At 44.6% G+C, this 12,549-nt stretch overlaps 1 protein-coding gene across 2 annotated transcripts in view; it reads left to right on the top strand.

The window, feature by feature from the left end:
* Positions 1-12,301, top strand: part of Sfl (N-deacetylase and N-sulfotransferase sfl) — a 46,703-nt gene extending 34,402 nt beyond the window's left edge. For both annotated transcript variants that reach the window (XM_077685189.1, XM_077685194.1), the window contains exons 14-16: positions 4,265-4,435; positions 4,620-4,729; positions 7,657-12,301. In XM_077685189.1, the coding sequence (XP_077541315.1) occupies positions 4,265-4,435; positions 4,620-4,729; positions 7,657-7,879 (504 nt within the window). In that variant the 3' untranslated portion in view covers positions 7,880-12,301. The remainder of the gene's footprint in view (positions 1-4,264; positions 4,436-4,619; positions 4,730-7,656) is intronic.
* Positions 12,302-12,549: the final 248 nt, after the last annotated feature.

Consider the following 12,549-nt stretch of genomic DNA (forward strand, 5'->3'; position numbering starts at 1 on the left):
GGTATCTTCCAGACAAATTCACCCGCTGCAGTGGCTCAGTGGCTAAGGCGTTGTGCTGCTTAGCACGAAGACGGGGGTTCGATTCCCGGCCGCGGCGGCCGCTTTTATGGTGGAGGTGGAAAGCAAAAACGCCTGTGTGTGCGAGATTTCGGCGCACATTAAAGATCCTCAGGTGGTCAAAATTAATCTGGAGCCCTCCACTACGGCGCACCTCATTGCCTGCATTGCGTTAGCGCATTAAACCCTACCATCAATCAAATCAAACCAGATGAATTCATTGTTTCTTTATTGCTGCGACCTCTTGAAGCAGTTTGTCAGCTGGCTATGTGTGGCTCGCAACTCTTCCTCTTGCTGGAGAATGTAGTTGTAGAAGTTGCCGCATTTCACAAAGGGGGATTTATACAAACAATGATGATGACAACAGGCGCTGCCCGCCTTTGCCCGTGGCTCCAGTCCAGTGGCACCAGTGTCGCCCCGATTTCCGGCTTGCAGTGGCTTGTAAGCTAAAGTGGCTAAAGCCCCTCGCAGCCACCGCTAAAAACTGCAACGTTGCTTCGTGCGTGCAATTTCTGCTAACTTCGTGTTCCGTAGCGTGATGCGCGTCGTTGGGTGTGTGTTTGATCACATCGAAATTTCTAACTCGACGTTCAGAACGAATTCAGGACCTATAGCTGTCCCGACAGGGACAGCGCAGTACTCAAGACACTGCATAAAAAGTCGGGACAGTCCCGAAAAATCTGAGACGGTTGGTAACCCTACATAGTACAACAAATGCGGGATAACCAAACTTCAAAATCATTTTGCTCACCTAAAACAAAATTTACTTTTCTGATGTTTTGGGACATAAAAGCCCATATATAAAGGGTAGTTAAAAAATATCCCACGTATTTGTACCGGGATTTTGGTACAAGGTGAAATTTTCATCTGAATTTACGACACAAGTGCATTTTTGCAGATATTGGAATTTATTTTCTAAAAAGAGCTTTGCTTCACTGGTGTAAAAATATTTTTATAGCGAAGTACAGGCATGAGCTTTAAGTTTCCAGACCGTGGGAGTGGTGGCCAAAACTAACCAGCGCCTGCTGTCGAGACCGCGCAGAGCGCAGGCGTGGCCTATCAGTATAGCACCCAAGCCACTATTGCTCGCTTTTTCGCGATTGCTTCACGCTGCCATAAATTGGTTCCAGGGGAACCTCGCTGGTCGTTTGCACGCTGCTGTTCAACACACCTTCTGCGAAAGCAGCGCTCACGTAATCAGCGGTAACGCTGCTCCCGCTGCTCCGCTGGCAGAGTTAGCGCACTGCTGCTTATCTCGCCTTGATAGTTCTTTTTTGTTTTTTCCAACTCCTCCTTGTCATATATTGAAGCAGACAAAAACACAGTGCTGTTGAAGACAATAATAGACAAAACACCATCTTTCGCTGGCTTTGAGCACAGTGGCGACATGTCATACTAGGAATGTAAGCCAACTTAAATAAATATTCGGGGCAACCATACCCGCTACGATTTCTGCAAATGCTGCAATGTATAGGTATGTATTGCAATGATTTATGAAATTTTGGGCATCAAATGCAGCAGATGTACTGTTTAGTAATTTATCAGGAACATCCAACTTTGTAATTCTGTCAAGCATAACGCAGCCACCTATACAATTGGTAGTCTAAACCAATCGTATTGTCTAAACCAATATGCAAAACCATCGAACTGGGGAAAGTTTTTGGATGATCAGCAAGTACCGAAATCTATGCGAACTAAAATCTAGAATTACATTTATTTGAACTTTAAAGAGTTATCACAGTTTTTCCGCATTTTTTATTGCCAGGTATGTACAAAACTGCAATAGTCTCCAAAAATTATTATCCAGAGTTGAGGGCTTCGCCTACAGTATAACCAAATAAAAATATGTATTGTACATAACCCTCCACATTAGAACAAAAATAAGCATATCTTCCAATTTAGAAGAAAGGCACGTACATTAGCTGACACTATATTAGTGCCTGGTATAATATACATTAATGGAAATTTGTGTGATCGAGAAGAGCTAATAAATAGGTAACGAGCCCAACAAAGTCACAGCGTGGCAGCATTGCCGCATATCAAGCAACTCCACTGCTTACAGAGATATGGCAATACACGGCAGGGTTCCTCTAACCCTAACCGGCTTAGTTCCCCCTGGCACTGATTTATCAAAGAAAGAGGCAGTCGCGAAAAAGCAAGTGATAGTGGCATGGGTGCTGTGCTGATATGATAGATGGCCCCTGCACTGTGCGAAACTGTCGACAGGGGGCACCTCACAACCAAACAGCGCAGCGGTTAGTTTTGGCCATCGCTCCCATGGTCCGTAAAGTTAAGCTCATGGCTTCAAAAATTTTTTTTTGGTTCGCTTCACATTGTTGAAGATATTTTTAAAAATCGTTGAAATTACATCATTTTACTTGTATCCTTTCACCAAAAACGGAGGTAAAACATTCCGCTATGACATCGAGTTTGCACTGACCAAAGAGACCAGGAAACACATGTACCACGACCACAGTTTCACATTTCCATCTACTACAGTCGAATCCCGCTACAACGAAATTGACGGGACGTGCGAAAAATTTCGTTGAAGCGAAAATTCGTTGAGGCGAAATCTGCCCCAACACACCACGGAAAGGCCAGAAAAATAGCCCCGTGCGTTTCCGCAACATTGGCAGCATAATACAATGTTTAGAAAAAGGAGTGACGCGCAATAACTCATGTTTATTCGGATTACAAACATACCAATGGTTATCTGTTTTTTCACCACCCAAAGAACGCGTTACGGAGGGGGGTGAAGTTATGCAGGCGCAAAACGTACATATCGCTGTACAACAAGGCGTGTCCACTGAGCTGATTACTTGCAGATAGCTGCTAGGCCGTGGGAAGCCCCCCTCTCGCTTGTGGCAGGAGCAGTGCCGTTATCTTATCCTCTGACAGGGCACGGCAGCTACTGACCTTGGCAGGCAAGACGCGCGCGCTTGCATTTAACATGACCGCGCGCTCGCGACTAAACTAGGATGACTAGGCTTCAAGATCAAACGCGCAAACATGATTTTCGCTCTTGGCTATGAAGAATGGTAGAAGGAAAACAGCAAGGACAGCTGCTCACAACGCATACATGACGGCACCGCGCCAGCAGCGGAGCACATTCATGCAATTTCAACTGGATACGGATTGGCTGTAGCTCTGGGGCTCCGCCTTGGCGAAGCGGGCCTGCGCCTCGTGTAAAGACGGCCAGCCACATCGTTATCACCATCAAGCAATGGCGTGCGCCTATGAGTTATTTTTTGTTTTGTTTTGGGTGGCGGTGTGGTCGCAACGCGCATTTTCGGTGAAACTAAGCGTCCTGAATGTATAAAAAGTTACAGATAGCTGGCGCTATGCTTATTTTATTGTAAAATAATTGTTCAAACCCAGCCCAAATCATCGAAAATTTCGTTGAAGCGAAAGCAAGCCTCACAAATGGTTCGTTGTGGCGAGGACTTTGTTGCATTGACTTCTATGGCTAGCTGACGGGGAATTGGAAATATTTCGTTGAAGCGGAAATTTCGTTGAAGCGGCGTTCGTTGTAGCGGGGTTCGACTGTAAAGGATATTTTAAATAAATTTACAAAGTTGATGCCGTTTGCACACGCAAAGCATTGTTTTGTTGTCATATGGAAGAAAAATTTTTTCCACATTCAAAGTTACAACCAGGGCTTTTTGGGAACACAGGAATCAACAACAAATTTTTCAAGAAAAATTAGAGAGGGTCGTGCACCAGACCTGGGGCGTTTGGCGAGGAATGACCCATTTTGTTCACCTGAGCTTTGTGGCTGGTATTAGAAGCAATAATGTTTCTTGTGTCCAATTTTTTGTGTTCATATCTTGTAGAATTTAGTGGTGAAATCCTGACTTTTGAATTAATGTCTTTTGCCACTGCTCTTTCCAAATAAAAGGAGGAGAGAAAAACAGTAATCTGAAAATCAAAAGCAACCAATCAAAATGCCATACTGACGTACTCCGGATGAGGTCAACCAGTGTTTTTTTTTTTTATTATTATTATTTTTTATTTTTTACCGGTGTTTTCAGAGTTGGTACTGAAGCTTTGCACTGGGACAGACCTTTAAACTGTGAAATGGCTCGCCTTGACAGTTGTTTCTGTTCAACCTTTATTGATTGTAGTAGAATCGAATCGGGTGTGGTGCCTTTTGGAACAGGTAAGCAGACCGTGCCTAAGCTGTGCTTCTCTTCCGTCTCTCAAACAGCACCAGCGGTCCCATAACGATGCAGTTGCCCTCAACTTCAGTTTCTACGATGTGATCACAGCCAATGACCATTCGCCCAAGCCTCTGCGTGAGCTGCGGAATCGGTGTCTCAACCCTGGTCTTTATGCACAGCACCTCGAACGATGGCTCAGTTTCTACCCACCACAGCAGGCACGTGCCACAGTCTTGATTCGGAGAGCATAATTTCTTCTGTGCTAAGTTGCCTCATAATTTTGGGGTATTTTTCTTGGCTTACTTGCTGTATTCTCACCATATTCTGCTATGCCTGTCACACCTCATTTGTGGCAAGTGAGTGTAATTATTTCTTTCTCTTGCTCTATTGTCTTGTTTTCAGCTCATGATTATTGATGGAGAAGAACTCAAGTCTGATCCAGTACATGTCATGAACAAGCTCCAAACGTTCCTTGCCATCACGCCATTCTTCGATTACAGTGGGTCACTGAGGTAAACCTGCCTGTTATTCACCCAGAGCAATATGTTATGAAGCTGGCACCAGGGCATAGCTTTGACTCTTTAATAAATGCTGCCGTTAAAACCAAACACAAAAAAAAGTTGTTTAAGTGCAGGTTTGAATAGAGAAGGTTTTTCAGGAGGTGTGGGGCTCTATCATCCAGCCAGGGTAACCAGATTAGACATCAAGTCATCTGAAGGAAGCAGGTTTACTTGTGCGACTGCTGTTCACCAAGTCCCGGCTAGCACTGACTGTCCCACTGGGTCCTCCATGACCTAGCTCAGTCCATGCTCCTCGTGCCCATGTCCAATGTCCTCTTCATCTTGGTGGAGTTCTTTTGTTCAGGAATTGGCATCCAATTGAGTTGGCGTACGTTGAAGGTAAAGTGGGGCACCCTCAGTTGGGCTTGGAATCGGGGCCGGAACTTTAGCCTCCCACATATTTTTTTCTTCTTTTCTTTTTCGGCAGCAGCAATATCGACAGCAAGGGTACTGCCAGAATCGTGCTGCAGCTTGTCATATCCAGTAAAGAATTCTGTAAGTGTAAGCCACACTATTCAGGAGGATCCAGTACTTGAAATTTTCTAATGCAGTAGTATCTCAGTGATATAAATATCTCAGGATAATAAAAAAATATTCCTATTCTCCATAAATTCACATAATGGAAAGTGAACTGGAACAAGCACAAATATGCAAAGAAGATACCTAGCTGGTTATTTACTTGCTACGCTTGTGCCTGAAGAAGTCTGTTATGTTTTGTGTCTTTTTGTTCACTTTGTGGGCTAACATACGGGATAACAGAGGACCCCAGCTAGCTTCGCTAGAGAAAGTGCTACCAGCCGTAACTAGCCCCAGTGGAATCTGAAGACTCACGCACGGGTTCGAGTACTCACGTGCGGTTGACAGACTCCAACAATCCCAGTAAGGCTTTATTGCCCGGCAAATACAGGGCATATACCAGACAACACGACTGTCGCTTGCGGGGAGACAGGGGCTCCGTTTGCTCGCTCAAGCCGCGGGTACTCGAACTCCGATATCTGCATTGCAGCTGTGGGAAGAAGGGCTTCCCTCGCGACCGGTCAGGACCGAATCTCCAAGCAGAGTCTCGGCGGAACACACACGCATTCAACTCGTCAGCTCGGGGGAGAGGAGGTTTTCCCGAATGGTCGTGAAGAGGGCTGCGTGGTGGAAGGCGACAAGCGTGGTGGCTCCTTCCCCCGAGCCACCATGCTCACGCTCACAGCAAGCCAGTTCAACGCGTCGCATAAGGTCACGAAGAGGGCACGATTCGTGACACGCTGACTGCCCGAAATGGCGGCTCCCAGCTCGCCAAAACATGTGCGGACGAGGTTTAGGGAAACAAGGGTCCCCACAACCTTCAGGTTGCTGAGCATGCATTCTGAAAAGCTTAAAAAAACATGCAGTTTTTTTTGCTTATTAAATCGGAGTGATTCAATAAACATGCCAGGTAGGGTTTTTTTTTTTTTTTTACATTTTTCTTTCCTGGTGACGTTGTCTTTGCAGTCAGCTTTTTGCACACTGGGGCCCATTCTAGTGACTGCAAGCGTCTTATTGCCTGATAAGTTCCACTGCCACTGCCAGGCTTACTAATGCACTGTGGAAGTTGTTGGAGAACATGTCAGCAAGCTAACAGAACAGAGGTGTTCCGTAAAACAGATCTATTGTCTGTATTCTTCTGATGAAATATGGGAACTGGGCTTGTTGTGAAGGGTATTCTCACATACTCTTCACCCTCACTGTGTGAAAAAGTGGCAGCAAAAGTGTGCCATGTGCATGAAATATGGGCAAAGCAATTAGGCTGCCTTCATAGTCATGACCAAATGGGTGTGGTACTAGATTATGGTCATTTTGGACTCGCAATTTAGCATACTTCCAAGCTATTTAGCACAATTAAACTTGCTAGGAATGTAGTTTTGTCTTAGCAGGCAAGCATAACATAGTAAGGTACTCTGTAAAGTTGGCATTACCACTCATTTTGAAGCTGTTTTCGTGGACTCCATTCAGTCGTTGAACAGCTATGGAAGTGGTGACATCAAGTAATTATTTTAAAACATGAGATCGTTAATTATCTTCTATAGTGAATGAAACAAAACTCTGCAGGCATAACTATGCAGTAGAATTGATTAAGCATGGTATAATTTCCTCTAAATATTGCCGAATTGATGTCTCGTCCTTGAAAGGTAGCCCATTCTAGTATTTGGCATGTTTTTCTTTTTCGGATACAATTTCAACAGTTTTTGTTTGCAGGCCAAAAGTATTCCGTCCCCATATATTCACTAGATTTGCTTCCGGTTTTGGAGAGAGTTTTCTCTCCGGATATTGTGGTGCATGTATATTAGAACGCTGGTTAGGGCGGTTTTTTGGGACTGTATTGTTCCCGTGGAAACCTTGCCAATTTGTGCAATTCATTGTAGTGCGAGTATGCGCTCGTAACCGAGCTTTAACACATTGTACGCAATGCACTACAGCCAGGGAATTTTAAAAAATTTGTTATGCCAAAATTTTATGCCAGCCGTAATCACATCGTTGAGTCTACTGTACCTGTATTGAATTCTGAACAAGTTTTATATCGCATATTTGGTGGAATGTTCGAGAAAACTAAATGTTCGCCCACTGCTGCCAGGCATATATTCAGAGCAGTGCATTAGATTTCATTGTTTCCATGCAACGCAGGCCTACACAGTCACGCTCTGTGGGATCAATTCAATTTTGTGCCAGCTACTACTCTGACAAGGATTTGTGCCTGCCCGGCATGGCCAAGCTCATTGCCTACGCAGACACACATGGCTTATGAGCTGTTCAGCCCTCACTGATTTAATTTCTGGCCACCAACGAACCGTTGCTCTTTGCGTTTGCATTGCTGTGGCCTTGTTTTAAATCGGCGAGTTGTGTGTGTGCAGGTTTGACCCGCACAAGGGCTTCTTCTGCAAGGTGCTCTCCCAGAGCAATCGCACCAAGTGCTTGGGTCAGGGTAAGGGCCGCCTGTACCCGCCCATGGACATCCGGGCGGAGAAGTTCCTCAAGGCCTACTACCTGTCGCACAACGTGGCCCTCTCCAAGCTGTTCAACAACCTCCGGCAGCCGCAGCCCCACTGGCTCAAGGAAGACCTGTCGCGGGGCTGAGGCCAGGGTGAGGTCTCCCACAGCAACCACCGGGTTGTCACGCTCTTCGCAGGCTTGGGCAGGCTAGCTAGTACTACAAGGAATGTCTGGAAATCGGTCGGCATGAGCAAAAGCACTGTGCGGCTAGATTAAAGGTTTCTTTCTTTTTTTTTTCTTTTTGTGAGCAGAGGACCGTTTCTAGCCACCAGTCTATTTCACACAATTTGCTTTGACATTGGCTGGAGTATGTGTGCAGACCTTTTCAGTGTTTATTTATTTTAATTATTATTTTTATACGTCGAGGGGTAGTTTGAAACCAAGTTTTTTTCCTTGTACAGCTGCCAAAAAATCAATGCTGTTGCTTTCACCTAGTACCTTACAGTTTTCTCGTTTGGTTGTTTCTTGACTAGTGGGAAATTGTGGACTAATTAGAAATGTTGGACTCGGTTGTCAGTCAGTGCCATTCTTAGAGAATCGTGGGCAGGTGTAATTTGAAGCTTGATTCCTTGTAAGCTAAGCTTGACTATTGAATCATGACTGGAAAATTCTGCCTGTTGTGGTGGAAATTTCTCTCTGATTGGAGGGTTTGCTTGCTGTGTGTTGGTTGTCTAAGTGAATTGCTTGATGGCTCATTCGGACTTGAACAAACATTTATTGTGCAGGCATTTGGATGTAAGTCAGAATAGAGTTTGCCGTAGGATAATTAGCAGCGGATGTGTGTCCATTAGCTTGAGTGAATGTATCCAAGTCGATTATGCATCTGTCTGAGAAGAACAGAAATCGCTGATAATGCTTCATGTTGAAGGCCTTGAGACCAGCAATATCAGGCGAGTCATTGATGTTATTTGTACAAATGTGGTACTATGTGTTTTGTTTGTGGGTACCTTGCTAGCCAGAGAAACTGGTTGCGACTATTTTACAGGCATAAGCCAAGCCGTGTTTCTTGCAGTGTTTGTATTCTTGAAAATGTTTCGCATATAGGCAAAGCACCTTTGCTCACTGAGGCTTTTATTCTCTATCAATATTAGCCCTGTAGGCTCAATCGATAACTTGTACTCCCCATTGCCTGAATGCCATATGTGATGCAACAGACACAGTTTCGTGGGGGAGGTGTTAATATGATGCCCTTATGTCGTGCATTAATACCACAGAATCATTCATGGTGGGCTTAATGAAATATTATTTTCGTTAAGCACTGGTTGGGCTGAAAGAGGGATAGAAGTGAGACTTCATTATCTCGAAAAAATGGCGATCCTCTGCAAACTTAACTTGAGAAAGGCATGTGGACACAGTTCGGTTCTAATAACTGCTGTAAATTTATTTCATTTGATGTAACTTTATATGTAAATTTTGGCTCCTGGGGGGTGTACATACAAGCCAGGAATAGCTAACGAGAAGCTTATGTGTGTAAATATCGTAATTTCTCATTTTAGCTCTGTAAGAACATTCGTAAGCTTTTCATAGATCAGACTGTCTTTCCTCTAGTTTGCATTTTGCACGTTTTACTAAACTGAACCACACTATGTAAAAATAAAATTGCCAGGACTAAGGCAATCAATCACATCCTAGAAGAAAAATGCTTTAGGCATATCTTTATGTCATAGTGCTTGAAGACATGTCTATGTTCTAATTTCTTCTTTCTTGCATAGTAGTGTAAAAAATATTTTTCCAGCTAATGCAATAATCCTCTACGGGTTCGGGCTCAGTCAAAACTAACCAGTCAGCCAGAATTACTCCAGCAGATTTGGTGACCATAGCACCGCTATAAATTTTTATAACATTGTCGGAGTCTTGCGTTGCTGCCCCAACAAAGAGGCCCGTCTTGGATCCAGGGATTCTTGATGTGCTATTTTAATAAAACTGACGCACCAGTTCAAAAACGTACGTAAGCTCTCGTTTGAATGTATAAAGTGCAATGTTTACGTCTACCCTGTGCTAACCATTGGTGCTTGCCCTCTGTAGTTGTCCCTCTGTACTTGGGTCCCCCACGGGACTGTACTCATGTAGACGTAATTGTGCAAAACGTTTGTCGCGGCTGCTTTGTCCGTTCTCTCTTGCAGCCTGCTTCAGACACCCTGTGAGAGCCATGGGCAGCACTGGGCTTTTAGCAGTTTCTGTATAGCAGCAGTTCAGTGGAGAGAGTTTTTTAACGTGTATAGTAGGCATCACGAAAGGGTTGCTTACCAATGTGAGAAATAGCCGGCACTTGGGAGATTGGACATGCCAGCCAAATTGGGGAGCTGAAGAGGGGGTTGCAGGATCCTCATTTATCAGCTAGGTAATTGTTGCCGTGTTGCTGCTGCACTTGCCATGTCTCATCAAGGCTGGCAGCATATCCTCAGAACGTCTTTGTCTCACGTGCTTCCTTTTTTTTCCCTTTATGACGAAGAGCATAACAATGCCCTGTGAAGACTTCAGCAGAACTGTATGCGGCCCAGTAATCAAAAGCGCTAGAAAATCGGAGCCCGCAGTTGTAATAACGAGCTTTAGGTACCTGCGCCCTGCTGACAGGCCCTGTTCAGTGCTGAGTGGGCAGTTTATGCAAAAGTGCTTTCTGAACTGTGCCATGGTGAGTGAACAGCTCCTGTGTGCAGACATAGCATTTTATTTCGCGTCTTGTCTAGTATGCTATACTTTTTCTGGGGGAGGGAGTGCGTATTGGTGTCGACGTTCTCTGCCTCTTGGTTGATGTCAGTCCACTGGCGGGCAGACTGAGCAGAGTGTCGAGGTGCGGGAGTGTTTTCCAGTAGCCAGTGCCTGAAAGTGGGGAATCCATCCTTGGCAGCATCGAGGAGTGCTATCAGCGATGGTGCGCATATAATTTGCTACCGGAGAGGCAAGGAGACGCCGCTCGTTGCCAAATGAACGGTAAGGCACAAGCGGTGCACTCCTTGCAGCAGGCCGTGTTGACGAGCCTTCATTCACTGACAAACCACTAGTCTTTCAGGGTGACATTTGCGACAGAAGTGCCATACATTAAACTGCCAGTGAAGCTGTCTTATGTGCCTCATTTTCTGGAGTTTCCCTCTCTTTCCCCACCCTCTATGTCCCCTCAACTTTCGACAACAAAGTCATTCTTATTGACTCCACTTCTGAGCTGCTTCTTTATGTCTTCTTTTGTCTGGCTTCACGTGCTTGTAATCCTTTAAATGGTGCTAGCATGAGCGCTTTCAACTCTGAGTGGAGGAAGGCTGTAGAAACTTTCTGCTTCTTGTTTTCTTTGATGTGTGCATTGTTTTATTTCTATTTTTTATATAGCCTCAGGACCATTTGTAAAAAAGAAAAAAAAAGAAGAATGGTTTATTTTTCGCTATTGCGGTCTTTTTGAAGTGAAGCCTTATATTGCAAATTAAATTTGTGTGCTAGTTTTGTGCTTGGTAGTTTTGGTGTGTTTGTCATGGGGAAGGTTGGTAAAGTTTAGTGTAATGTTTCGCCTAATTTAATTTTGTTCCGACGTATTTTTTGCTCAGTTTTGTTTGTCCTACCAAAGTGTTTTAAAGGTTAAGAAGAGGTGTTCATTGGAGCGGTGCAGGTTATGTTATAGCTTGAGGCCAGAGCAAACAAACAAAATGACAGCAAAAGAAGGGAAAAAAAGAAAGGGGCCGTTCCACATGCCAGGCTTCTCCGCAAGAGGCTGGGTGGTACGATTGGCATCCAAAAGGGGGGGGGGGGGGGGCGGTGGGGGGACATTTGTTGGTTTGCGTTCTTGGACTGGCTCAGCCACAGCAGTTGTATGAAATCCTGCCTGCACAAATGCCACCCATCTGAGTTTCTACTTGCAGTATTTTTTGGGAACGCCATTGTTCTTTATATTTATACACTTGTCGTGGATACTACTTACTGAATGTCTGCAGGCGTAACGTGCATGTGTGTGTGCGTCCTTAGGCAACTTGAGGTACGAGAAGGGCACTCCTGGCACCAGCTAGCTCTGTGCCAGATTTGTGCGTGGCCGTCCCAGTGAAGGAGCGAGGCGAAAGGCTTTTCTTGTTTTTTAACTATTTATTAAAAATGTGTGCATATATGCAAAGTGTACACTTCATATTTTTAATTGATAACAACATCGCACAAATCACAACTGCATTGTGGCATTTTGTATTCTGTGTTTTTTGTTTGTGTTTCCTTCCAAAAAGTTGTTCTGCCCGTGAAACCGGAAGTTTTTGTGTTTGTTACTGAGCTTGTGGGGGCAAGGGACTCCTGCAAGCCTGCCCGAGTATGTTCTGTGCAGCAGGGGCCTCTCTGTTCCCTTGCCTCGGCTTTTAGGAGTCTCTTCAGCAGCTAGTGTTTGGACTGCAGTTCTCATACGGCAGCATGTTTCAAAGGTGTACAGAAAATTTACTGTTATAGCGTTGTAAGTATACTATGATGTTTCCCATTGTGTCATTGGGCTCCGTTTAAGCACCTCTTTCTTTTTGCTTTCTGTGAAAGCTTTGTATGCGAGCATGTTGTAAAGAAAAATTGTGTGCATATTGTACATGACTGCTTACAGATGTGCATCACGAATTGCAGCATTTATTTTTTGCCGGTCTATTCCATGTACATGTGCGAAATTGCCACAGAATTTATTGCCACTTTAACGCCCCGAGTCCCTATGTTCCCTGTGTTCACTAGTTACACTGTCCACAATAAAAATGAAAACGGTTAATGTTCAGTGTCTGGACGCTTTCTTCTTCCCTCCTTTGCGATGCAGTAGC

This window comes from Haemaphysalis longicornis, unplaced genomic scaffold (assembly GCF_048455015.1).
Source record: "Haemaphysalis longicornis isolate Haplotype H1 unplaced genomic scaffold, Haemaphysalis longicornis Haplotype H1 scaffold_1, whole genome shotgun sequence".
Lineage (NCBI taxonomy): Eukaryota > Metazoa > Arthropoda > Arachnida > Ixodida > Ixodidae > Haemaphysalis > Haemaphysalis longicornis.